Source organism: Pseudonaja textilis, chromosome 13 (genome assembly GCF_049901715.1).
Source record: "Pseudonaja textilis isolate UNSWEBS1 chromosome 13, rPseTex1.2, whole genome shotgun sequence".
In the NCBI taxonomy this organism is placed as follows: domain Eukaryota; kingdom Metazoa; phylum Chordata; class Lepidosauria; order Squamata; family Elapidae; genus Pseudonaja; species Pseudonaja textilis.
In genome coordinates this window covers 1,885,404-1,909,220 of record NC_142002.1, presented here as the reverse complement: position 1 = coordinate 1,909,220, position 23,817 = coordinate 1,885,404, and the positions used below count along the sequence as shown (strand labels likewise).

General features: G+C 40.9%; 2 protein-coding genes, 1 long non-coding RNA gene and 3 other non-coding genes across 10 annotated transcripts in view; 1 reads left to right on the top strand and 5 right to left on the bottom strand.

The window, feature by feature from the left end:
- Positions 1–23,817, bottom strand: part of LOC148124709 (uncharacterized) — a 529,533-nt gene that overhangs the window by 5,942 nt on the left and 499,774 nt on the right. The gene's annotated exons all lie outside the window — the stretch shown is intronic.
- RPL4 (ribosomal protein L4) lies at positions 638–7,436 on the bottom strand. The gene is made up of 10 exons (XM_026709282.2): positions 7,360–7,436; positions 5,262–5,433; positions 4,394–4,500; positions 3,908–4,046; positions 3,064–3,188; positions 2,604–2,733; positions 2,186–2,342; positions 1,224–1,307; positions 909–1,029; positions 638–793 (listed from the first exon to the last, which is right to left on the bottom strand). Exons 1-10 carry the CDS (start codon positions 7,360–7,362, stop codon positions 710–712), a joined length of 1,122 nt encoding a protein of 373 aa, XP_026565067.1. The 5' UTR covers positions 7,363–7,436; the 3' UTR covers positions 638–709.
- LOC113442120 (small nucleolar RNA SNORD18) lies at positions 2,475–2,546 on the bottom strand. The gene has a single exon (XR_003374942.1). It is a non-coding gene; the product is annotated as a small nucleolar RNA SNORD18 (small nucleolar RNA).
- LOC113442121 (small nucleolar RNA SNORD16) lies at positions 4,108–4,206 on the bottom strand. Its single transcript, XR_003374943.1, has one exon. It is a non-coding gene; the product is annotated as a small nucleolar RNA SNORD16 (small nucleolar RNA).
- LOC113442122 (small nucleolar RNA SNORD16) lies at positions 5,509–5,609 on the bottom strand. The gene has a single exon (XR_003374944.2). It is a non-coding gene; the product is annotated as a small nucleolar RNA SNORD16 (small nucleolar RNA).
- Positions 7,527–23,685, top strand: ZWILCH (zwilch kinetochore protein). Of its 4 annotated transcripts, none has more exons than XM_026709405.2 (18): positions 7,527–7,900; positions 10,826–10,877; positions 11,718–11,813; positions 11,900–12,015; positions 12,385–12,581; positions 13,198–13,277; positions 13,587–13,757; positions 13,962–14,033; positions 14,659–14,752; positions 15,057–15,109; positions 15,612–15,708; positions 15,854–15,933; positions 17,511–17,667; positions 18,109–18,137; positions 18,967–19,103; positions 20,148–20,243; positions 21,531–21,646; positions 22,236–23,685. In XM_026709405.2, exons 1-18 carry the CDS (start codon positions 7,845–7,847, stop codon positions 22,319–22,321), a joined length of 1,785 nt encoding a protein of 594 aa, XP_026565190.2. In that variant the 5' UTR covers positions 7,527–7,844; the 3' UTR covers positions 22,322–23,685. The 4 variants fall into 4 exon arrangements, with proteins under 4 accessions (XP_026565190.2, XP_087797987.1, XP_087797988.1 ...); XM_087941861.1 differs by having other exon boundaries at positions 13,186–13,277; XM_087941862.1 differs by having other exon boundaries at positions 11,675–11,813.

The window sequence follows — 23,817 nt, the reverse complement described above, 5'->3', positions numbered from 1 at the left end:
TTAAAATCTGATACAAAAAGGAAGTTCAGTATACACCTGTTACGTTAAATTTGTTAAAGTTTACGATGCATTCCCTTTTTTGGAAAATCTACTCCCAGGACAGAACACCAGAAACAGTAAGCAAACAGGGCAGACTATTCACATCACAGCTTTGTTATATAGCTGGGAGATCCCGGAGCAGGAAAGCATTAAAAAAAAACCGTCCAAATCTGAGGCAAACCTTGTTTCCCCAAAAGTACAGTACCACTGTTAATAGCACATTTCATATATACAGAAATAGCGTATCTGCTTTTCCAATTGATTTCTATTTTTCGAGATATTTATGCAGAAAAAGTAACCAAAAAAGGAAAAAAAAATATTTGTAAAGATTCCCACATTACTGCTCCTGGTATCTTGATAAAATTCCTTTTCTTTGGCTGTGATAGAGATTCCAACCCGCTGATGAAACCCAGTTTTCCCCTTCTGCCATTCCTGCAACATCTGCTTAATTTTTATGCAGTTGGTCCCTCGGGCGAATATGTTCATGCAAAGAGCATCCTTTAGCTCAGCCATGCTGCCCTACCGTATTTCCAATTATCTTGCATTCTACTGAGTTATGCTTACTCTGCGCAAATAAAAGATGAAATGATGACACCACTTTGGATATATTTTTTTATTATGAGTAAATTGAGATCTTTTAAGCATTGAATCATAAAAGTGCAGAAACTCTTTATGCTGAACTTTCACTCTTTTCAGCACCTGCCACTTGGATCTTCGCTTTCCCTTTCGCTGCCTTCTCTTCTCTGAGTTTGTGCTACAAAAAAAAAAAAAAAACAGAAAACGGTTCACAGTCATTTCTATTCCTTTAAAAATAGATATTCCAGAATAACATTTCAGAATAACATTTCATTTCACTTCAAGCCACTCACATTTTTAGCATGGCGCAGAATAGTGTTACGCCTCATCGTTTTGGCATATGGGTTCAGTTTAACCATGATTCTCAAATTCTTCAGTGGGTTCTTCTTAAGGACTCTACGGCGAATCTTCTTCCTGCAGAACAAACAGATGGGGACACAGAACTGTGAACACAACTTTGGTGGACCACTCCGTCTGCATGAAGGGACCAATACTGGGGAGAAGAGGTAACGTGCAGAAAAGTAGTACAACACAACTCCATCTTCATGGGAACACAAACACACTTTTGCCTCCAGAGGACATCAGAAACTTATGGTTCAGATACGTACTTGGGTGGACGTAGGGCCTTCTGGATCTCCTGGCTTTTGAGGATCCTTCCAAGATCAGTATTGGTCATCTTGTGCATTGGCAGACTGCACGGAAAGACAGATTAGAACGAAGATACAATTTTGTTAATTATTTTTCAAGGCAGAATCTATGTTGGAAGGTATTTTTAACATGATTACTATTTCATATTAAAAACAGGAGTGGAACAAGCATTTAAAAAAAAAAAAAACCCGGACTGAGAACTATTATAGTACAAACCCATCCAAATGTGGTTATCCAGAGAATGGCTCTGGCACTTCAGATATGAAGGCCTGCAGGTATATCTATGCAACACCTCTCAACTACTTTATAGAGTTGCCAATTACACTAAGAAAGCCCCTGTCCTCTTCAAAGTTCAAGTACTGCACAGCTCCCACTATATTGCTATATATTATGAATTACTAAAAGAGCCATGGTGGCCCATGCAGTATTGCAGGCCGAGTCTGCCCAGTGCCAGAAATTTGACAGAAAGTCAACTCAGCTTTCCATCCTTTGGATGGAGGTAAAATGAAGACCCTGATTGTTGGGAGCAAAATGCTCACTTTGCAAACCGTTTAGAGAATGCTGTAAAAAGCACTATGAAGCGGTATACAAATCTAAGTGCTACTGCTATATTTCCCCATGACTTGTACGTTGGCGAGATCTCTAGGGTCAACTTCTTCTATCAGTATTGGCAAGAATCTGTTCGTGTGCACTGGTACGTAGGCCTACAAGCCAAATGCCATTTCTGATCCCCAGGTGCAAAAAAAAAAGATACTGATCAATTCCCTTCAACACAAAGACCTCAGCATCATGAAAGGAACAGCAAAGGTGAACAATGGCTGAAGTCCTTCCCACTCAAAAGCCCTTTGAGTTGGACATGCCTGGTTTAGGGCTTTCAACGCTCCAGTTTGCAAAGCTGGAAAGGAAGCTAAGGCAGACTCACTTGTAGCTGCTTTTCAGGGTGGCAGGCTTGCGCCAAGTGCCGTATAAGTCATCCAACTTGCGGAAAGCACTTTCGGTCCAGATGCAGAAACGTCCAACGTGGCCACCAGGAGCGAGTCTCAAAAGGTTCAGCTTGTTCACATTGAGAAGAGTGATTCCTATTAGGGGAGAGAATGCCAGGTGGCCTTTCATGTAAAAAATACCCACAAGGAGAAAGTTATTGTCTTAAACTCAGTCCATGAAGTTTAGAAAGTAAATGTGCCTCAAATGAAATCCACCAGCTTGATACTTAAGTCAGAACTTCCACCAAATCATGTGTTTTCAGAAACACGGACCAATGAAGTGGAATATCATCATTCAGGGCCGCCCTCCGGCCAACAACCTTGTTGCGAATCCTCGAAAGTAACGGAAAGGAGTACCTGGGATATTCCTGAATGCTTTTATGACGCCATTGTCTTCGTTATAAATGATGCAAGGTCCCCTGCGCTGGATGCGACGGCGGTTCCTCATTTTACCTTTGCCTGCCCGCATGCGCTGAGAGGCATAGACCTGGACAGAAACAGGCGTGTAAAAATCCAAATTCACCACTACAGGACAAACAGATCTGGTACCCAGCAATTCAGAATTTCACCATCGTCAACGTTTATCTGAAACACGGACCAGTGAAAAATTCATCATATGCAAAGGCAACAGTAATTATTATGTATGCTCAGTAGATTTTGGTATCTGCAATAATCATACATATTTGCACCAAATGCTAAGCTCTTTGAAGTTAGTAAATTCTAGCAATGAAGTTAGCAGAGATTTTTCAAACTAAATAAAACAACTGGCCTGTCCATCACTCAGCCACTCTTCTGCTTTAATTGAAGATCAACCCACCTTCTTGATATCATTCCAAGCTTTCAGCTTCTTAAGTAGGAGAACAGCTTCCTTGGTTTTTTTGTAGCCTTCAACTTTGTCTTCAACTACCAGAGGAAGTTCTGGAATCTCTTCAATGCGGTGACCTGACATAAAGATAGCAAAAGCGTCACTGAAAGTTTAGAGTCGACAAGCGAAGCCCAAATACTACCACCCTGACTTTTCTGTACACACAATATTCAAGAGATACCCGTGGAATTTCTTCAGAAAGAGTGACACAAAACGAAGGGCCTATATGGTGGCAGGCAGTGGCCATTACAATCATACAACACTTGCACTGAAGGCATTCCATCAGCTTTCAATTCATTTCTGGGTACATCTAAAGACTTAATGGAGTGATCTAAGTTGTCTCCAGGATGACTAGTTTGTTGAAGGCTCTCATCCTGGTTGAGCATACTTCGTATCACTCCCACCCCTATCCTAATTGAAAGGAATAAAAGCAAGCTATAGCTTTATGGTGCTCACAGCCTTGCCGAATTAACTTCTCCCTAAAGGTTCATTTGGCACCCTACCCCTATACAACTCAATTAAGGCTTCTGAAGCCTTCTTGTAGTGTTATTATACTGGAGCTTGTATCTGTTGTGTTTACTTTTAAATTACTGCCTTTTGATTTTAGAATTGTGGCATATCATTACCGTGTTGCAGTATTAAGTTTTATGGATTTATCTATTGTGAAGTTGTTGTGATTACAAGGACATTTATACAAGTACAGTAGTATTTGATACCTTTTCCCAGGTATTATTTTATAGACTCAGTTCAGTTACATTTACCCTGTATCCCAATGCCATTGCAGAAAGACACTTGCCCTTGGACATGACTAGAGCTGGAAGGGCAGAAGCTGCCAGCGCAGAGCAGATGGCGTAGCGCTTCTGAGTGATGTTCACTCTGCGATGCCAGCGTCGCCAGGTTTTGGTTGGGGCGAACATGCGACCTCCACGACACATCTATGCATCAGGCGTCAAGGATGGAACTAGCTTTTTATTGCAGGAAGCCCCTCTTCCACCTTGCTCAGAGTTAAAGGATCATCAATCACCTGTACCAGCTGAGGACAGCAGGCAACTGTCACTGAATACAGAGTAAGGCGCAAATTACAACATCACTGCAAGGGGCCTCTTTTCTTGTAACCAAAACAAGGCAAGCAATTGGTGTTAGGTTTCCTATGCTACAAAAGGGCTTTAAATGAATTGCCCATCAAATAAAACATATTTTAAATCATAACACAGAAGTTCAAACCCCATTTACGTTACATAGTTGCTACGTATTATCAAATAATTTGTCTAATGAAGGATACATTGCCAAAAGCACCCTGGCCAGATCGATGAGTTCCACCCCCACGAACCCTTGGAATACGAGCAACTGCCCTTCCGGTACCCCAGGATTCAGCGCTGGTCTGGTGCCCTAGGGAAAAGGGGAAAAATAAATTATTTATATATATGTGTGTGTGTTTTCTTAAGTTTTCACGGATATCTATATGTATGGTATTCAGCTTTGTTCGGGTATTTTCCCACATCATTATAGTTGTGTTTTTAAAGTTGTAGCGACATTTCAGCAGAATCTCACCTGCCATCCTCAGGCTTCTGTATTGTGTTCGGACAATATATATATATAGCGTGTATGTATATAATTATAATATATATTCACCACACTGATTATAGATTTTAGATAATCTCCCTAAAAATTAAGCGCCAACATCACAACATTTAGTAATATTAAAAGCAAACTTTTTCCAACAGGCCTCTGGAAGCAAACATGTTTCCTAATGAATTCATAATAAGCCATTCTAAATGTTATTTTCTGAAAGTGGTTATATTTGATTTTTTGCAAGTTGTGTATTATCTAAAGATAATATGATTAAGTGGTACTGAGATATGGGAAATTCAGACCAAGAGTAAAATTTCACCAATCTGTGCGTACTAAAAAGCTTTGTTGCAGAATCTCATTTTCAAACACAATGACTCTTTGGATGATCTTAAAAACCCAAACTAAGTCAAAACACCCATAATGTTTGGGTTTTTTCAGTGTAACATCTAAAGGAAGCATTATGTTTCATAGTGGATTACTGCATATTGCAAATCAAGTATCATCACCACTGCTTTGGATGTGATAACTACTGTTGATTTTAATATTGAAAAGCACTGAATGTCCATCTTTCAACGTACCTGCAAGTTCACTGACGGCATAGGGCTGCCTGCTGTTCTTCCTCAAATTAGTGTGAACAAAATTCACAATGTCTGGGCGAATTGGAGCCTTGAATACAGCAGGCATGGTGACATTTTTACCTGAAACTTCTCCCTTTTCGGAGTAAACCGATACTAATGGCCGAGTACAAGCCTGGAGGGGAGAAAAGGAGCATTAGACTTGCAATTCAACTCATTCTGCTGCTGATGCTCACTAAAATAGAATTATTGCTCAGTTTGGAAGCATCGTCAGTTCAATGGCAACAGTTTATGGACAGCAGGCAACCGTCCCTGAATACCAGATAGGACGCAAATTACAACATCACAGCAATACATGTGCTCAATGCAGGCCTACACTCTGCATGCTGCAGCAGTACATTTCTACTTTAATGTTAAATGTGAATTATACTGCCTCTCAGCATGGAAACTTGATTTACCTCAACACTTGGTTGGGGGGAAGAGAGGATATCATTTAACACTGAGCAGTTGAAAGGCAAGAATAATGGAAGACCTGTTGTGTTGAACCTCATTTCTGTCACATGTGACCACCCCACCCCAATCCTTCAGCAAGCCCTGCAGCTTGTAATTTGCTTTGCTTCATAAAGCCCCTATGTGAATTCCAGCCACTTACAATCATTTCCAGGAATAATGTTGCTATTATTACTATTAAGATTTTAAACAGTGAGAGAAAAGAACTGTTACTCTTTTATAATGGATTTTTTATGTAGTTAGACTAGAAGATTCTTCTTTGCTCTTGTTGATGCTTTTCTGTTAGCTTCCTCTTTTTCTTTTTCTATATAAAACCCCCCACCCTAAAACCTAAAACAGGTTCAGTACAAGTTCATGATACATTGTTATAAGGGACATCCTCCCAAGGTAAAGCCCAGCAGTAAAACAAGACACTGAAACACAGAAAACAGTGTCATGCTGACCCTCAAGCTTATAGTTAATCTCTTTTAAAATATGGAGAATAAGGGGCGTGTGGGGAGGGCCTCTTAGGCATGGTGTGTTCTGTGCTGGGGTATCAAATGTATTGTTTGAATATGGAAGCTTGCTCTTCTTGTACCCAATCCACTTTGGAAGGGACTTGAAGGCCGGTTTGCAAACATTTATTTTCTTTAATAAACCTTTGAATTGTGAACCAGACCTTTTTCTGTGTTGAGTATTGAATAACTCAGTTCTTACATCTCACAATGGGGTCAGAATGATCTATGTACTCTATTATTATTATTATTATTATTATTATTGGACCACAGTAATAGTTTAGATCAGGGGTTTCCAACCTTGGCAACTTTAAGACTTGGGGACTTCAGTGCCCAGAATTCCTCAAATGTTAGTTGCCAAGACCTCTGCCCTAGATCACAGCAATACTTATGTAGTCACACTAGGTGCCACAAACCTGCACTCAACTTGCAACTACAAAGGACTGGCATGAAGGCATGTGGCTAATTTTTGGCCTTCATGCTAGATCTGGGAGATAACTTGATACGGAGATTCCATAGGGATTCGGGGGGGGTGCGTGTTGTGTGTATCATCTAACACTTAAGTCCATGCTCCTTGAGCAGTGAAAGGCCTTTAACACCCCGACCTGCTGACTTGCTTCCAGAAGCCCCAATGTGAATTTCAGCTCTTGACAACCAATGTCTAAGACTTCATATTTATTCTGTCCGGGTTACAGGAACTACCCAGCACGAGGTGGCAGCAAGATTCGTGCTTTAATGCGGCCAGGAATCCACGCTTCCATGATTGTTGCTGCTGGTAGAAGGATCGCGGATTAACTGTCCGTGGCGCCCCGCACGGGAGGGCAACCGTCCCTCCCCCTCCGGCCTACAAGCGGGGGAGAGGACTCTTAACTGCGAGGCGAGGGCCGGGCCTCCTCCTCGGCCTCCACGCGGCAGTGACTTCTCCAAGATGGCGCCTGCCCGGCCGGCCTCAAAGCCTGCCCGGCCTCCTCTCTCTCCCCGCGTTCCCCTGGAGGCGCCCCTTTCGTTCCCCCGCTTGTCAGCCGAGGCCTTCCGGCCGTCTCGCGCGGCTTACCCGCCACCCCACCCGGCCCGGCCCGGCCCGCTTCCCTCCTCACCATGATGGGCGCCTTCAAGACCGCTGAGGAGCCCCTCGCGCGGCGGCCCGTCTCCGCCTCAGCCCCGACCGGAAAAGGAAGGCCGCCTCGCAGCTCTTAGGATTTTGCCGCTTCCGCGCGCACGGCCCCGCCCCTTGACGAGCCGAATAAGCTCCTTTCCAGCCGGCAGATCGCCCGCATCTCCTTCCCTTTCCGTTCTGAGGTCCTCGTCTGACGAAGATGAAGGGAGAAAAAAATAGTTTCCAGCCGTATTATCCGTTTAAAGTCTCCTCAGGGGATGCCGGGATTATCTTCTCGTGGTGGGGGGGAGCGGGGGAGAGAGGAAGGATCCGGCAGGCGTCTCTCTTACGGCGGAAGGATTCCTCAGGGGGGTCCACGGGAGATGATGGGAAGTAGTTCTGGCGCGCAAGTTCGAGCTACGGGAAGCGACTGCGCGTGCGCGCGGCTCCCGGTTGGCTGACGGTCTCTGAGGCGCCGGGGCTCGGATGGCTTCCCGGCGGCGGCAGGAGGAGACCCTCCGCTTCCATGGCTTCCTCCTGCAGTAAGTGGTCCCGTCGTCGTCCTCCTCTAATCTTGGAGCTGTTTAAAAAAAAATACATAGGGTTTTTAGCTCTCTGCTTTAATCCTCATAACAACCCAGCGAGGTAGGCTCGAACGGAGCTCCAGTTTTAAGGGATGCTTATAAAAATAGAGGGAAAAAGTGAAAACGCCAGGAATGAGCCTCACTAAAATACAGTAATACAGTTATTGTGATTTAGTTTATTTTTATTCTCTTGCTAATAAAAACCAGCCGTTCAAATAATTGCATTTAGGTTTCTCCTGGGGCTCCTTTGCCTCATACAAGTGATTTAAGAAAAAAAAAATCAAGTAAAGTGAAATTACCCAGATGTAGTTAGTTATTTTGCCATGTTTGGAACACTCCATTTCTGGACAGGGGTTGCTATTCATGGGTTAACTCTGAGGGAAGATTTGAACCCTGGCCCCGTCCTGCCAAAGCCGGGCATGAAAATACTGGAATGAGCTGAAATTCGTGGAGGCTGTGGGAAAAAAAAATGCAATATATACTTTTGGCAAAACTAAGGAAAGATTTATACAGTGTAAAACCAATGAAAGAAGTCCCTGCCCTCAAATCATGCTAATGCAGGTAGTTGTTGACTTACAACCATTTATTTAGTGACCGTTCAAAGTTGCAACAGCGCTTTAAAAAGTGGCTGCTTTTCACGCTTATTTTTTCACACTTATGGCCGTTTTTTTTCCACACTTGCAGCATCTCCATGGTTCACATCATTAAAATTCAGCTACTTTGGCCACTGGTTCACACTTATGACCGTTGCGGTGCCCTGGGAGGTCACGTGATTCCCTTTTGCAACCTTCTGACAAGCAAAGTCAGCGGGGAAGCCAGATTCGCTTAGCAGCCATGTGACTAGTGTAATAATTGCAGCGATTCACTTAACAACTGTGGCAAGAAAGGGTGTCAAGTGGGGCAAAACTCACTTAACAACTGTCTCAGTTAGCAATGAAAAGTTTGGGCTCCATTGTGGTCATATGACAAGGACTACCTGTATCGAATAGAATTAGAATAGACTATTGGCCAAATGTGGTTGGACACACAAGGAATTTGTCTTGGTGCAAATGCTGTCAGTGTACATAAAAGAAGAGATACATTCGTCAAGAGTCAAGAATCATTAAATACAACACTTAATAATAGTCATAGGGTACAAAAAGCAATCAGATCATACTAGGAAATAATATAAATCGTAAGGATACAAGCAACAAAGTTACAGTCATGCAGTCACAAGTGGGAGGGGATGGGTGATAAGGAGGGATGAGAAGTAACAGTAATAGTAGTGCAGACCTTGTAAATGGAAGTGAATGGAATAAAGTAGAATTGTTTATTGGCCAGGTGTGATTGGACGCACAAGGACTTTGTCTTCGGTGCATAATCTCTTGTTGGAAGAATTATCCTTCTGGGTTCAGTTCCAAGTGTGGAAAAAGATATTGGAAACATGGAGGCTGCTTGGAAAGATGGTTTAATGGTGGACAGGACCAAATGGCTTGGAACTCCAAAGTGAAAAGGATAACAGATAATCAGAGTTGGAAGGGACCTTGTAGGTCATCTAGTCCAACCTCCCCGCCCAATCGGGAGACCCTACACCATTTGCTTCAAGGTGAAAAGAGAAGGGAGTGGTTTTATACTCTCTGTTGAGATTTGAATTTGAGCTTGTATTCTGATAGGTTGTCAGACTCCCATGGGGCCATGAAGGGGCAACTCTAGGCTGTCCTGAGTCCCAGGCTTGGTTGAGCTATAGCTTTACCTGGAGATCTTTGTTATGTAAAATATTTGGCCCAGGCCTTAATGGCCCACCCATTAACAAAGGTGGCGGGGGGGTGAGTTTCTGCCTCTCAGAGTTTCTACTTTACTCTTTTTAGGGGAAATATTCTGCCTTTTTAATATTTCCTAGGATATTTCAATTTTCTAGGAGAGGAGTGGGTGCTAACTTCCTACACTCTCAGTGTACATAAAAGTTATAAATGATAAGCCATGATCATAGTCGTCATTAAGTTAGTAACACGGTTGCTAAGTGAATCTGGCTTCCTCATTTCTTGTCAAAAAGTTGTAAATGGTGATCACGTGACCATGGGGATGCTGCCACGGTCGTAAGTGTGAAAAAAGGTCATAAGTCACCTTTTTTCAGTGCCGTAACTTCAAATGGTTGGATGTGTAGGTCTCCTGTATTCGGTTCCCATTTAGAAAGGTTGGAGCGGGGCTGAGTTTAAGTTTCCAGTGACTTATGAATATGTTTGGTTGGATTTTAATGGAAGCTGTTCGTGTTGTTTTGGAGAATTTTTTTACACCACATATATTCACAATAAATAACAAATAGTACCGTAAGAATTAAGTATTAAACTCTGTAATTAATTGTATAATTAATTGCATTTAGTCAAATCATTTTTTCCATTTTCTTAGGTTTGGGGGAGGGGTTGCTTCTAGATTTATCCGCTTCGGGGAATGCCTTCTTCGTGTAGAGTTCATTAAGTTCAAATTACAAGCGTAGTTGTGAAAAAATGTAATACAGTATATACTTTGGCAAAACAAAGGAAAAATTTACACAGTGTAACCAGTTAAAGAAAATATACATACAGGCCAAATATGCATCCTAAAAAGTTTGAATGAATGAAAAATTAGTTGATCTTTGTCTTGATTTTTTAGATCTAAAAAAGTGGGGTTAATCTTGGCTAGTACTTGGATGAGACACTCCTCCAAATCCTAGGGCACCGAAGGCTAGACTGGGAAGTTTTATAAACACCTCAGAAAAAGTCATGGGCAAAGCCAGCTGGGGAGCTTGGGCCAATAGTCTCTCAACCCTACGAAGAAAACAGAAGGAAGCCATTTCCAAAAATCTTGTTTAAAAAACTGCATTGTTTTCAGTATTCAGAAAAAAATAAATCACTATTTATATTTCAGAGTATATGAAGAAGGAAAGCAGAATAATACAGCTGACCCTTCTACTTTTGAGGTATGTTTATTAAGTGTTTTAAACATAGTATTAGTTTACAGGAAATGGTGTGCAGTTAAAGGTAGTGAAGTTTAGAAATGCTAAGATTTAAATTAGTTTAAGATTAGATATAGATTCTAGAAGGGGAAAATATATAATGATGAATGAAGTTTAGTTTATTTTCATTTTTTTAAATCTGAGAACTATTCCTTCTTGTTTTAAGGATAAATTTGGAAAGATAATGCTATATATGTACTCCAGAGGGAAAGGTAGGATATAAGTATAATAAATAATAAAAATGATAAGTCATCTTGATAGATATGTTGTATAATTCAGATTGAAAATTTGGACTGTTGATACAAATTAATTTGAATAAATTCTATGAAAGGAAATATAGATTCATTTTCTCTTTTATCTGCAGCTTGGTTTGTGTTATTTTTATACAGCTTTATGGCTGTTTTCTTTAAATAAATTTTATTTTGCTAGGGAAGGATTATTAATAAGTCCTGGAGTCTGCTCTAAAGCATGATTGCAAAGTTATACATGTTTCAACATTAAACCTCTTATATAATCTGGTGGGAAAGCATCTTAATTCTTCACAGTCTTTATCCTCTGTCATCACTAAGGGGATCCCAGACCATAGAAAGTTACTGAAAACTCAGGTCTGAAATTCTGACATCAGTTAGAATGTCAGAATAATAATCTTGAAGTAAGATTATGCTGCAAAGGAAACGATGTGCATGAATGCAAATTGCTGTAAATACGTCTTTCAGTGTATAAGTGTATGGTGCTGTAAGTCAAATTATTTTTAAATTTAGATTGAGAAAAGTACTATGGAAACAACTTGTTTCTTTTTACCAGACTGACCTACGAGTCCATTTGATCAATAAAGGCCATACAAATCCTTTAGAAAAGCTTTGGGACCCCAATGGAACATTTTTTATTGTAGAGAAAATGGTAAGTTGGTAAGTAAGTTGTCTATTTATATACGTTCCACCTTTCTGGAACTTAATAAATTTTCTAGCATGGCTGCTTTTTTGCAGAGATTACATGAAGAAACCAGCAGTCTGGAAGAATGGCAAAATGGTGAGCCTTCAGTTTCTGAGGCTTTTCTGAAAGAGAATTTATCAGGATCTCCTCTGACCCTTTCAAGAGCAAGGTAATGCATGTTTGTGTGATTATTTTCATCTTTATCCTTTATATATTCTTTCTAAAGCAAAAACTAATTTTACTGCCTAGCAGAACAGCTTTAATAATGTATATTAGTTTCTACGAAATGGTATCAACTTTAAATATTCGAGTGAGTAGAATTTTGTATCTATAATTCCTCAAAGGGACAATTATAAGATTCCTTTTGTTCATGTGTGTATAATATGCATTCACCTACATGGAATTAGCATTGCCTTTCTTTTTTAATTGATGTTAGCCAATTTGGGATACAAAAAAATAAATATTAAAAAAAAATACAGCAAATACTTTGTAAGTAATAATCTTCTATTCTGATATAATGTCTTTTCACCATTATTAGGCAGTTGATTTCTTTCTACACAATGTCTCAAAATCCAAACATGAAACATTTACAAATAAACCATGCAGTGCAGCTTCCTCCGCTCTGGGTTCGATGTGAACCTTCTGACCCAAAAAAGACTATTTGGCTTGGAGCAGAACCTTTGAGGAGTGGAAACAACCTTTTGGGAATCAGGCTTCACACTATTACTTGCAACGGTAGGTGTCTATGGGAGAATCTTAGTCATCCAAGTCATGGTTGTCAGAAAGGTGCTTTTTCAGAAGGCAGATGGACTCTGTTTTTCCTTGAAGACGGAAAGAAAGAAGACTGAAAAAGCTTCTTGGATGAGGAATGAAACATCTTCAAGGAAAAACAAAGTCCAATTGCCTTTTGAAAAAGTGCTTTGGGATTGCTATGGTACAGTTTTGGCCTGTGGTGGGAAGTTCCATTAACAATGAGTAGAAAAAATGGAAAAATCCACTATTTTAAAAAAAAATAGAATCTAGGGTATATACTTCAAAAATGAAACCTGTTTTAGCAAATTGATTCAGACAAAATGTTATTTTTGAAGTTGTGGGCTAAAACTGTATTGGTTATTTAGAGTAGCCTCTGGAAATATCTCTACATTTGGATATACTGTATGTTTTTCTCTGCTTCAGACATACAGATTAATTGAGGTATGTTATTAGTTGCTAATTACAATTTGTGATACAGTATTCGTTATATTTTAGCTGCTGATAGGAATAATATTAGAAGATTTTAAAAATGAAATCAAGGCTTTTTATCAAGTTTTGATAATTAGGAAGCCCTCATTTAATTCAGTTTTTCCCCTAGGTCCTGTGTCAGATAATAATTGTTCTATTGGCTTGAAGGAACTGAAAGAAAATCATAGAATGAGACATCATGCTTCAGATGTACGTTTATTTTGATTTTTATTCACAACCAAATATATACTACATTTTTGAAAAATGAAATAAACAACTGAAAATTTTCTAAGTTTACTACATAGTGTTTTATGACATAGCACAATAATTTCGAATTTAATATGCGCTGGATCATTCTATACTGAATGCAGAAGCCTTTGTTTTCAGTGCAGCTTTTAGCGAGTTTTAATTATTGTCGTCTTCATCTGATGTTAAGGTCAGATTTCTAAAATGTGATGTTTTCATGGCTCTCGTCATTCGGAATGGCTGGCTACAACTGTGAACTTTCTTGTGTTGTAGCTGACAGTGGCAGGCTTTGCCCGATACGGATTTCTTGAATCCCCTTCACTGGATTCCTTGACTCGGGAGGATTCTTTTATTCCACTGGAGAGAAATATATATGCCGATTTTGCTTGGGAGGGTGTGAAAAAAATGCTGCAGGTCCCTCCTCCCTCATCTACTGCTCTGCTGGTAAGGAAATCAAGAGTTTCAATGCTGTGATAATAACGGGCGCTAAATGTCGCTGCTCGTTTAGCAATCATTTAATTATGAACAGGGTAAAGGAGGGAGTGCGCAAACACCTTGTAGTAAAACATACGTTATACAGTATACATACATACAAACATAAATACATACACATACGTACATGAATCATTTTACTTTTGAAAATTGCAGACACTTCAGATGGCCTCTGGGAGCCTCTTGAGTTCTGTATATGAGCCAAGCAGAGAATTGCAGTTTCTCTTGGTAAGTATTGCGACATTATAGAAGCCTCGGTGGCATCGTGCTGTACTGCAGGCCACTTCTGCTAACTGTCGGCTGCCTGCAATTTGGCTTTTTAAATCCCACCAGGGTCAAGGTTGACTCAGCCTTCCATCCTTTGGAGGTGGGTAAAATGAGGACCCAGATTGTTGGGGGAAAGAGGCTGACTCTGTAAACCGCTTAGAGAGGGCTGTAAAGCACTATGAAGCGGTATATAAGTTTAAGTGCTATAGCTATTGCTATTATTTCCCAGCCAGAAAATAATACGTAGCTGAGTAATAGCAAGGATGATTGCAAGGTTTTACTCAACAGTCCTCTTTGAAATGGAGTCAAGGTAGAATTATGAAATATGCTTTAAATGAATCTTTTTAATGTGATAACACTTAAATGTCTTGGTAATTTCAGTAGCATCTTTTGTGTGTGTGTGTGTGTGTACATCTGGGCACATAAGTATATAACATATCCTACTGCAGAGCAAACCCCCTTAATTGGATCAATCTACTTCTGAGGCAGCAGCCTGTATTAAATAGCCATGTATGCTATTGTGTGTTGCACTCTGCTGTATCGAGCCATGACTTCAGACTTCTTTGTTTTTGGATGACGGTGTTAGAGTTTGGCTGAGATTTTGAAGAATGGAGTAATAAAATGGCCGAATGCCCTGGGAAGAAAGTCTGCTGTCGAACTAGTACAGAAACTTTTGAAAGGTAATGCTAAGCATTTTGGAAATAATTCCCTTGAGGTCTTAACTGAAATATGTGTAAGGGCTGAGCTTGCATTGCACACCTGGTTTGCTGAGTAAATTAGAGTGGCTGGATTCACACAACACATTAATCCCGAATGGAAAACACCACCTATGAGCCAATATGTGGCATGGAGGCAAGCGTGCCATGTCATCATGAATTGATGTGTTCAGGAAATGTTCCTTCCAGCCAAAGTTGCATGAGAGCAAAGTATGTTCTATTACATTAAAACTGATGGCCATAGTACACAGCTTTTTTTTCTTTTTAGACGTAAAAGATGAAGTAGATGGACTGAAGTCACACAATGAAGATGATACTGAGGTATTTGATAAGATAGTGGAAAAATATTCCCTCAGAACTCTAGATTGACTGAAGACTGTTTCAATATTGAAGCTTTCAGTGAGTTTTGTCTCAACTAGAATGGCAAAAATAACAGACATTTTTGGGGGAGACCTACTTCCAAGCCTGGTATAAGTAGTTGTTGTTTAGCTACTGCTTCATTCAATGGCCATTCAGTTACTCAATGCCTCTAAACTTAAATTGAATTCTGGGAAGGGACTAGAAATGGCAGAAGTTGTATTAGAAGTGTCAATCACCCTTTCTTGGAGGGTTGATGGCAAAAGAGTGTTACATTTCCCACCATCTTCGTAGCTTTTTAATGCGCTTTGTTATTTTGAACCTTTAAAATTCTATTTCTAGTTTTCTTATTAATGTAAATACATGGTGGTAAAGTTTCTTTGAACTGTGACATTTAAATAGCTAACGTTGCAATTCTGGTTTCATTTTGAAATTTGAAATTCATTTCTCCTTGCTGAATCTCCAGGATAACACTGCTGCAGTCATTGGTTCTATGAAAACGCTTTTCAGTCAGCGCGGAGCCCTTGATTTCCTTGAACTGCTCTGGTGTAATATATGGAGAAGTATGTATGTTTCTAGGTTCTGTCTCTCAAAACATTATGAGATACTCAGTCTTTAAAGGGACCAGGGAAGGATTTCTATTAATTCCCCTGGTCTACTTTGAGTTAGGTTACAACTTTATGTAATACTTGACTTTTCTCCCGCAAGACGTTGCTTCGCATGAGGAACTAGTGGAGTGTCTTTCGTTGGTAATAAGAGCCCTTCAGCGTGGAGAACTGCAGACCTGGGTGAGTTGGAGTAACGAACCTGGAATGCAGGCAGAGCCACCCTGCATTTCAGCGTGCCCAGTTTTTTTTTCCAGACCAGGAGTTGATGCGATGTGCAAAGAGCTGCACTTCCTGAAACCAGGGGCAAGATTAGGACAGGGAACTAGGCAGAACCAAATCAAAAGCTAAGCTGAATGCAGTTAAAGGTATTCTTTGATGTATGACCATTTGTTCGGTGACTGAAATAATGATGGCACTTGAAAAATGGGCTTACGACCTGTGCCCCAAGTTACAGCAATTGCAGCACCGCCATGTCACGTGATCAGAATTCAAGCACTTGGCAGCCCACTTGCACTTACGACCACAGAGGCACTTCAAATCCCCCCAACCTGCCTCTTTCTTCCCCCCGCCCCCCTTGCAAGGATGGCAAATGCCCCCAGAACTGCACAAGTTCTACAGCTGCTGCTGTGCCCAGAAAGCCTCAGCAAGCATTCATTTGCCCATCCACCTTCTTACCCGCAAACCTTTCACCTTTTGTGCCTAGCACCTCGCTGCGTTTGCTTTCTCATTTTCAGACCCTGCCACTCTGGCAAACGTTTCCTACACGTAGCTAGAGCTGTACTAGCCACTTCAGAAATGGAGAGGGATGGAGAGCCACCTGGGGATGGGGAGAGAAGGCATGTCCTACGGATGTTTGTTTGTTTTTAAAAATGACAAATGTGATATAAATTGGGAACTCCCTGGTTTGGGGGTTGCTTGATCGAGGTTAATGAGTCTCCCATCCTCAAATCTTCTCAATAATATTACATTGAGCACTTCATAGAATTCAGATCCCTTAGACTTTGGTTGCCAGGGAAGCAGCCTGTCATGGCACAACATTATGTGGTTTATTTAATTCTGGCTTATGTCTATTCCTGTTAAGAAACTCCAGATTTATTTCCCAAGCCGTAGTTAGATAAAATGTGACTTGGAAGGAGTTATCAATCCAGTCAAATAGTCTTACCTGGCCAAATATATATATATACTTAATTGCTAGGAATAGTGTTAGGGTGTGGTACTAAGAAGTGCTTTCTTTCCTGCTGATCTTTCCAGCAGATACATCTACTAAGGAGGTGCTTAAAAAGTCAAGATGGCAGCCACAACCATCTGATTAACACTTCAGCTTGTAGAAGTGTTTTTAATCTTATGTCTTGCATTTCCCCAGACAATCTTTTCAGGGGATTTGCTTCTGAGGCTTGGGCTGGATAACTCACTCCTTCCCTCTTTCCATCTTCTAATCCCCCATCTTTCCATGATTCAGTCTCTATATTTCACATTTTTTAAATTCTGATTTCATCTGTGCCCTGTGCATTAGGGAGTCTCAAATATTCTGGTCTCATTTTGTGGTTCCAACTGAGCTTAACATGAGACTGGGGGTGATGGTTGGCGACTCTATTTTGGTTGAATGGTAGGAGCAGGAGGCTTACTTTACACACTTAAAATGCATAATTTATGTAATATATGGAATTAGATTTATTTAAATGGTTATTTTGAGATATTTTGAGATATGTACTATAACAAGCAGGAGGGTCTGTGTAAAACATGGGTTCTCTTTGTAGATTCATCAAGAGTGTAATAGCTTACTGAGCAAACTGATCAAGCAATCTTACCATGGAAAGATGGAAACAGTTTCTCTCGATGGAGATTCTCCCGTTCAGATGCTTCTAGAAATAGGCGTGGATAAAATGAAGAGAGACTATATCAGCTATTTTGTGGGTATGTTGGGTAGCCATCCTGATTTTGGGTAGTTGTGTCTAAATGGTTTATGGTTTTCTCTGTTAAAAAACATATTAGTATTTTGTCAACTAACATCAATGGTGAGCAAATTACATATTAGATATCAAACTTCGATTTAATTTACAACTAACAAAACAGAGACTTTCTGAACAAATTTGCTATCTGACGTTGCTGGATCCTTCCCCACAGTCACTTTACCCTGCCAACCTCTGAACCAGGAAAGGGAAAACTCTTCAACTGTCTCCTAATTCCAGTTTTTCTTTCAGTTTTTCAGGTGGTTCCCATAATGCAAACATGGAGGCAAAAGTCATTCTCTCCAGCTTTTGGCTTTCTAATTTTGTAATAAATCAAGGCTTTCATTGCAGCTTTTAGCATTTATTTTGTATGAAATTGTAATACAAATTATGTTTTGCGTTTCAGGCAAAGAATTTGCCATACGGACTCATTTGGTAAGTCACAGCTCTCACTTTCCAAATAATAACCATATAAGTAGTCCTCGACTTATGGCCACATTAGAATTTCCGTTGCTAAGCAGAGTGGTTGTCAAAGGAATCACATCCGATTTTATGACCTTTTTTGCCACAGTTATTAAGTGAATCACACGATCATTGAGTAAATCCAGGGTCTTCCATTGGCTGCTTGTTGGAAGCCGGTGAGAAACTCGGGCACAGATCACACTCACATGTCCCTGGGACCTGGCTGGTTGCCGAGTGCCTGGATTTTGATCACGTGGCTGCGGAGACTGCAACGGTTAAAAGCGCAAAAACAGGTCATAAGTCGCTTTTTCAGCACCATTGTAACTTTGAACAGTTGCTAAACAAATGACTGTATGTGTCGAGGACTACCTTTACTTGAGAGTCGAATAGCCACAGATGTCTGGCGTGGAGGGCATTGGGGAGATTTTTACTGGATTTTTGCAACTGAGGCCGTCTGCATATTGTTATACGTTTGGGAGCCTCTGTGGCACAGTGGTTAGAGTGCAGTACCGCAAGCTACTTCTGCTGTAACCAGCTGCCTACAATTTGGCAATTCTCATCAGGCTCAAAGTTGACTCGGACTTCCGTCCTTCTGAGGTGGGTAAAATGAGGACCCAGATTGTTGGGGGCAAGAGGCTGACTCTAAACCGCTTAGAGAGGGCTATAAAAGCACTGTAAAGCTGTATATAAGTCTTAAGTGCTATTGCTATCTACCCAATCCTTAGGAAAGTGAGCATTTGGTTAAGATTACCGTTGCTGTCAATAGTTCCTGATGCTTGTTCTCGTGTTCTCTCTTTCGAAGGATTACTTCATGTCCACTTCAGTAGATCTTCAGGAACAGGTTCATCGTATCCAGAAACTACACCACATGTTGGAAATTGTGGACAACTGCTTAGACCTTCTCAAACTGGAGCATGAGAGCCTCATCTTCCTGACGCAGTAATTGCTCCCAGCAACTTTTTCTTAACAAGAGAGTTCCCTCGAATAAACATGATGCTTGGGGTGGTTTTGCTTCGCAGAATTGTACAGAAAGTGTGCAGCTTCTATGCTTCTTTCTGCACCGGGAGAAGGAAGGCTAAAGGAACATTTCAGAAGTATGGGGAACCACCCATAAATCAATAATTACTGAATTGATCCTTTAGGAGTAGCATTTCATTCTTCCCTTCATTTTCAGTTCCTATCTTTGTATTACATCAAGAGGCAAGGGAAGAAACTATTCTTCCCATTGTATCCCTAAAGTCACAACGCAATTTATTTTTGAAGAGAGAGTTCTCCCTGATGCGTGCTACTTAAAAGACCATCTCCAAGGAGTATTATTAAGCGGGGAATACACTTTGAAACTGAAAGTCTGAATGTGAGATCCATTTTTGCAAGGGTTTAAAGCTCACAACAATAGTTGAAAATGACCCTTTCAAACTTAAAAGACGTCTCAATTGTCACAGAACAAATATTTTGAGACTTGTAAATCCCTATTTCTTACTAAATTGAAAACTTAATCCGATATAGAACAGAAAGGTATTTGATATGACTGGGAAGTGATTTTATGTATTGCATTTGATTAAATATGAAAAATGAAATCAACTTTAGTTTTTGGCCTAGCTTTGCCCACTTGTTTTGATCTGCTTATTCTTTAGCTCATATAAGATACCTTGTGGGTTAAGTTCTCAGCTTGGGTATAATTAGCGTCTTTTGCTTTTTATTCAGTTTAGTCCAAGTTTCTTCTCCTTCCTAGAAGCTGTTAGAGTCACGAGTCTCCATTGTGTTCACTTATATGCTACTTTTGCATGTTCGTCATAATATCTATCTAAATTTCTATTTATAACATTAAATATAAATATATATTAAATATACAGTAAATATAATTGCATGTATTGAACAGAAATCTGAAGATGCCAGTGATTTTGATTTACACTGTAATCTATATAAGTTCTCTACTATTTTTTTCTAAGAATTGGTGGTGTGAAAATGTCTTTGTTTTTGTAGGTCTTGCATCAATTACTATAAAGAAAACCCTCTGAATGAAAAGCATGCATTTCAGCTACCAGTCAAGACAAGTTTGGTGAAGGAATTTTACCAAAAGTAAGTCAAGTCCTCAGGGAGTTAAAGGCCCTCCATCAATTGACACAAAAGCAACAATAAATAGCATAGAAGCTTCCTTGTCAGGCAAAGCTGGGCACTAAGTTAAAACATTGGCTTTGAGGAGAGACGTCATTTGCAATTTCACGTAGGGCTTCAGAGGTGACAACCAGCGCCCTGAATTGCACTCAGTAGTTAACAGGCTGCCAATGCAGCTCCCGTTATAATGGGGTGGGTGGACCAACCGCCGTGTCTCCATGATTACCGGGGCTCCTGCCTGTGACACCAGCTGAAGTTTCCAGTGGGCCTTCCAAGACAGTTCCACTTAGAACCTACTAGAGCCGGGGTCTCCAACCTCGGCAACTTTAAGTCTTGTGGACTTCAGCTCCCAGAGTTCCTCAGCCAGAATTATGCTGTCTAGAGAATTCTGGGAGTTGAAGTCCACAAGTCTTCAAGTTGCCAAGGTTGGAGACCCCTGTGCTAGAGTCAACCCGTTTGTGAAGGATTGTGAGTAGTCATCTAATCAAGAAAAGGCCGCCACTGTTGCTGCATCAGACTGAGTGACTCCCGTGCCCTGGTGGCTGCAACTTCCATGTGCTGTTCAAGTAGGATTCCAGGTGAATCCCAGGCTTCCCCAAGGGGTGTCCAGTTCCATTTGCCAAAGTCCCCCAAAGCAACTATCGCGGGACTTGATCTGGCATCCGAATCCAAGCTACTCTGTCATGGTAGAATCCCTCTTCAGGCCTCACAGTCTCCAGGAAACAAGTCAGGATTTCTACTTGTATCCTGTCAGCCCACCTTGGAGATGTTATTAGCATATCGCTGATGCCTCTCCCCGTCCTAATGAATAACCTGTCCCAGTCATTTCATACCTTGGTGTTAGAGAGTAATGGGGAGAAGACTGAGCCCCACTGAATGGGGTGGCTGACCGCTTGACCTTTCCTCACTGTCTCAGCCGGCTGGAAGCAGCCACTGGGGAAGGAGAACCCCTCATTCCCAGCCTTCACTGTCAGGACTGAACAATATTAAAATGAATTCTCATACAATTCCTATTTAGTGAATCCAGATGCTAAGCAAGAGAGTCTTTAGCTCCAAACTAATTTCAGAGAATTGCTGAAAGGCGTTGCTCTGGTTAGTCAGGCGTAAGACTCAGTTTTCCTTTGTAGGTACAATATGCAGGGATAGTCTTGAGATCTGACCACCTGTAGGAGACCCTCAGGTTTTATCACAAGAGTTGTCCAAGTACACACACTTCTTTAATATTTTCAATTCTTGTTTTGTTTTTTACAGTGCTCATCCTCAGATATGGAGAGTGGAAATCAGCAGCGGTCAAGGACCAAAAAGGGTGAAAACAATATGGCAGCTTAGCAGCACGCCTCCAGCTGAACACGACCCGGCCAGCGGAGGTGAGGAACCTTGGCAGTCTGGAATTGAGAACGGCATTAGCTTTTATCTTTTGTTTCTTACAGCTGCTGTTGTCATCAAATCCCTGTTTTGAAATTTCCTTCTGGGATTTATTAACACATCACTCGGTGGCCTGCGGCAAGCAATCTTTTGTGTCCCTTTGTTTATTCTCTGGCTTCTTATCTATGGATCTTATCTATCTTTCCATTTGTTTTTAATGTTCTGTTCTAAGAGATGATATCCACAGATCTAGATACAATTGCATTTCTGTCTATGAGAAGAATCCCCTTCTTTTGTTTTCCTTTTGGTTAAAATGATAAGAGCCCATATTTGACCTTCTGCCTTATCTTCTTATGTTTGGGGAAGTTAGTTTCCAGAATGAGTAAATTCTGACTTTCTTGTTTTGCATAATTTCAGTTGGGTTCATAGCTGGGAGACCGTCCAAATCTGAGTCGTGGGTGTATTTATGTCAATAAAATTCCCCTGTAACGGTGAAAGAGCCCTCCTAAATAAGCCCCCCATTCGAGGCAGTTAAATGTTTTCTTTTGAGTTTCCCCCTCAGGTTTGTTACTATTGCCTTTTGTTTTGCAGATTCACTGGATGACACCGAAATTTGTGGCAACAAAGAGAAGCATTTTATCACTCTTTCTGAGTGCTCTCAAGTGGACTTCATCTAAACACGTGCAATTCATGAGTAGAGCTTCGTTGCAGTGCTCAGCTGCCTGTGTTGAAATTCTTTCGCAGAAGACAGTTTTAAGGGGAAAGTGCATTTTAGTGGAGAGCAGGATGTTGAGCTTGGAGGGTCGCATCCTCTGTAAATACGATGTAGGAGCTGTGGCAAACTTCCCAATCCTGTGCCACCCAGGAACGTTTTAACTATGCTACGTCTTATTTCTGCCTAACAAATGCCTGGTGTGGGCTGCAAGAGGTTGTGCTTCTCTGGAGGACACAAGGGCAGGCAGGGGAAGCCATCCAAACTGTTTTTATCTGTAGTACTATATATCAGAATGGGGGAAGACAGGGAGCACCTGTAAGAAAGCAGGAATAGATTAAGAGATTACCGTCAACTGGTTGCAAAAAATGAAATAATCAGGCATACCTGATTTCCCAAAACTCTCAGTACTTCGTTTTTGTAACTCTGTTTTAAAAAGTTGTGTTGGTTTTTGAAACAACCTGAGATTAGCTAGCTCAGGGGTCTCCAAACTTGGCCACTTAAGACTTCCCCATGCCGACAGGGGAATTGTGGGAGTCGAACCCCACAAGTCTTAAAGTTGCCAAATTTGGAGACACCTGATTACTAGCTTCTAATCCAGTATCTTTGAAAGGTCATTCTTCTTAATAAATGACCCAGGAAAAGGTGAATTTCCTGCCAAGATATTCAGTGATTCCTGCCAGTTAATTCAGTTCAAAATTCAGACTGATGGAGTTGTACAAATTTGTGGAACTTTGCAATGTAGAAGTAATTTCCGAAGCCTGTCACAGAGTTGGAACGTGGACCCCTTTATCCTCTCTCTTGGGAAGGGAAATTGAAAGACAATCCCAACGGCTATGATCTCTATATGCAAGTTTCAGCCTTGAACTTTGGACCCAAATATGTGGGCTAGGCAGAAGGTTTTAGGCTGGGAGGGAGAGGGGTAAAAAAGACCAGGACACAAGCAGTGACGGTCACTAAGGGGAGGAGAGGAGCCTGGCTTACAGCCCAGGGAAGAAGAGCCGAATGACAGGAAGGCCACCAGCTTTGCCCAAGAGACCTTCCCCATTTTGTGTGAGCCAAATCCAGGGGCCAAGAAAATGTTCCATATTCTGATTCTATTGAGCTGTAGCCCACCAGGAATGATTTTGGTGGCATTTCTGTGCCTTTGAATTCGGTAGGAAACACTGCATTTTTGTGCACAGCCATAATAGTTAAGTTGGCTTTTAACTAGTTTTGGGATTGTTGGGAATTTTAGCATTGCCTCGTTGAAATGTATTTTACGAGCCACCAAGGATTGGGTGGCATATATTTATATTTGCTAAATAAACCTATACAGCTTCTCTCTTCTGTGATGTTGCACATTGTGCATAAGTGTGTCCTCATAGGACTTCGCTCAGCGGTCTCCACTAACATTTCCAAGTGTGGAGAATTCACAAGTTAATGCAGGGCTGTTAGGTCACTTAATAAGCCAAGTCTCCA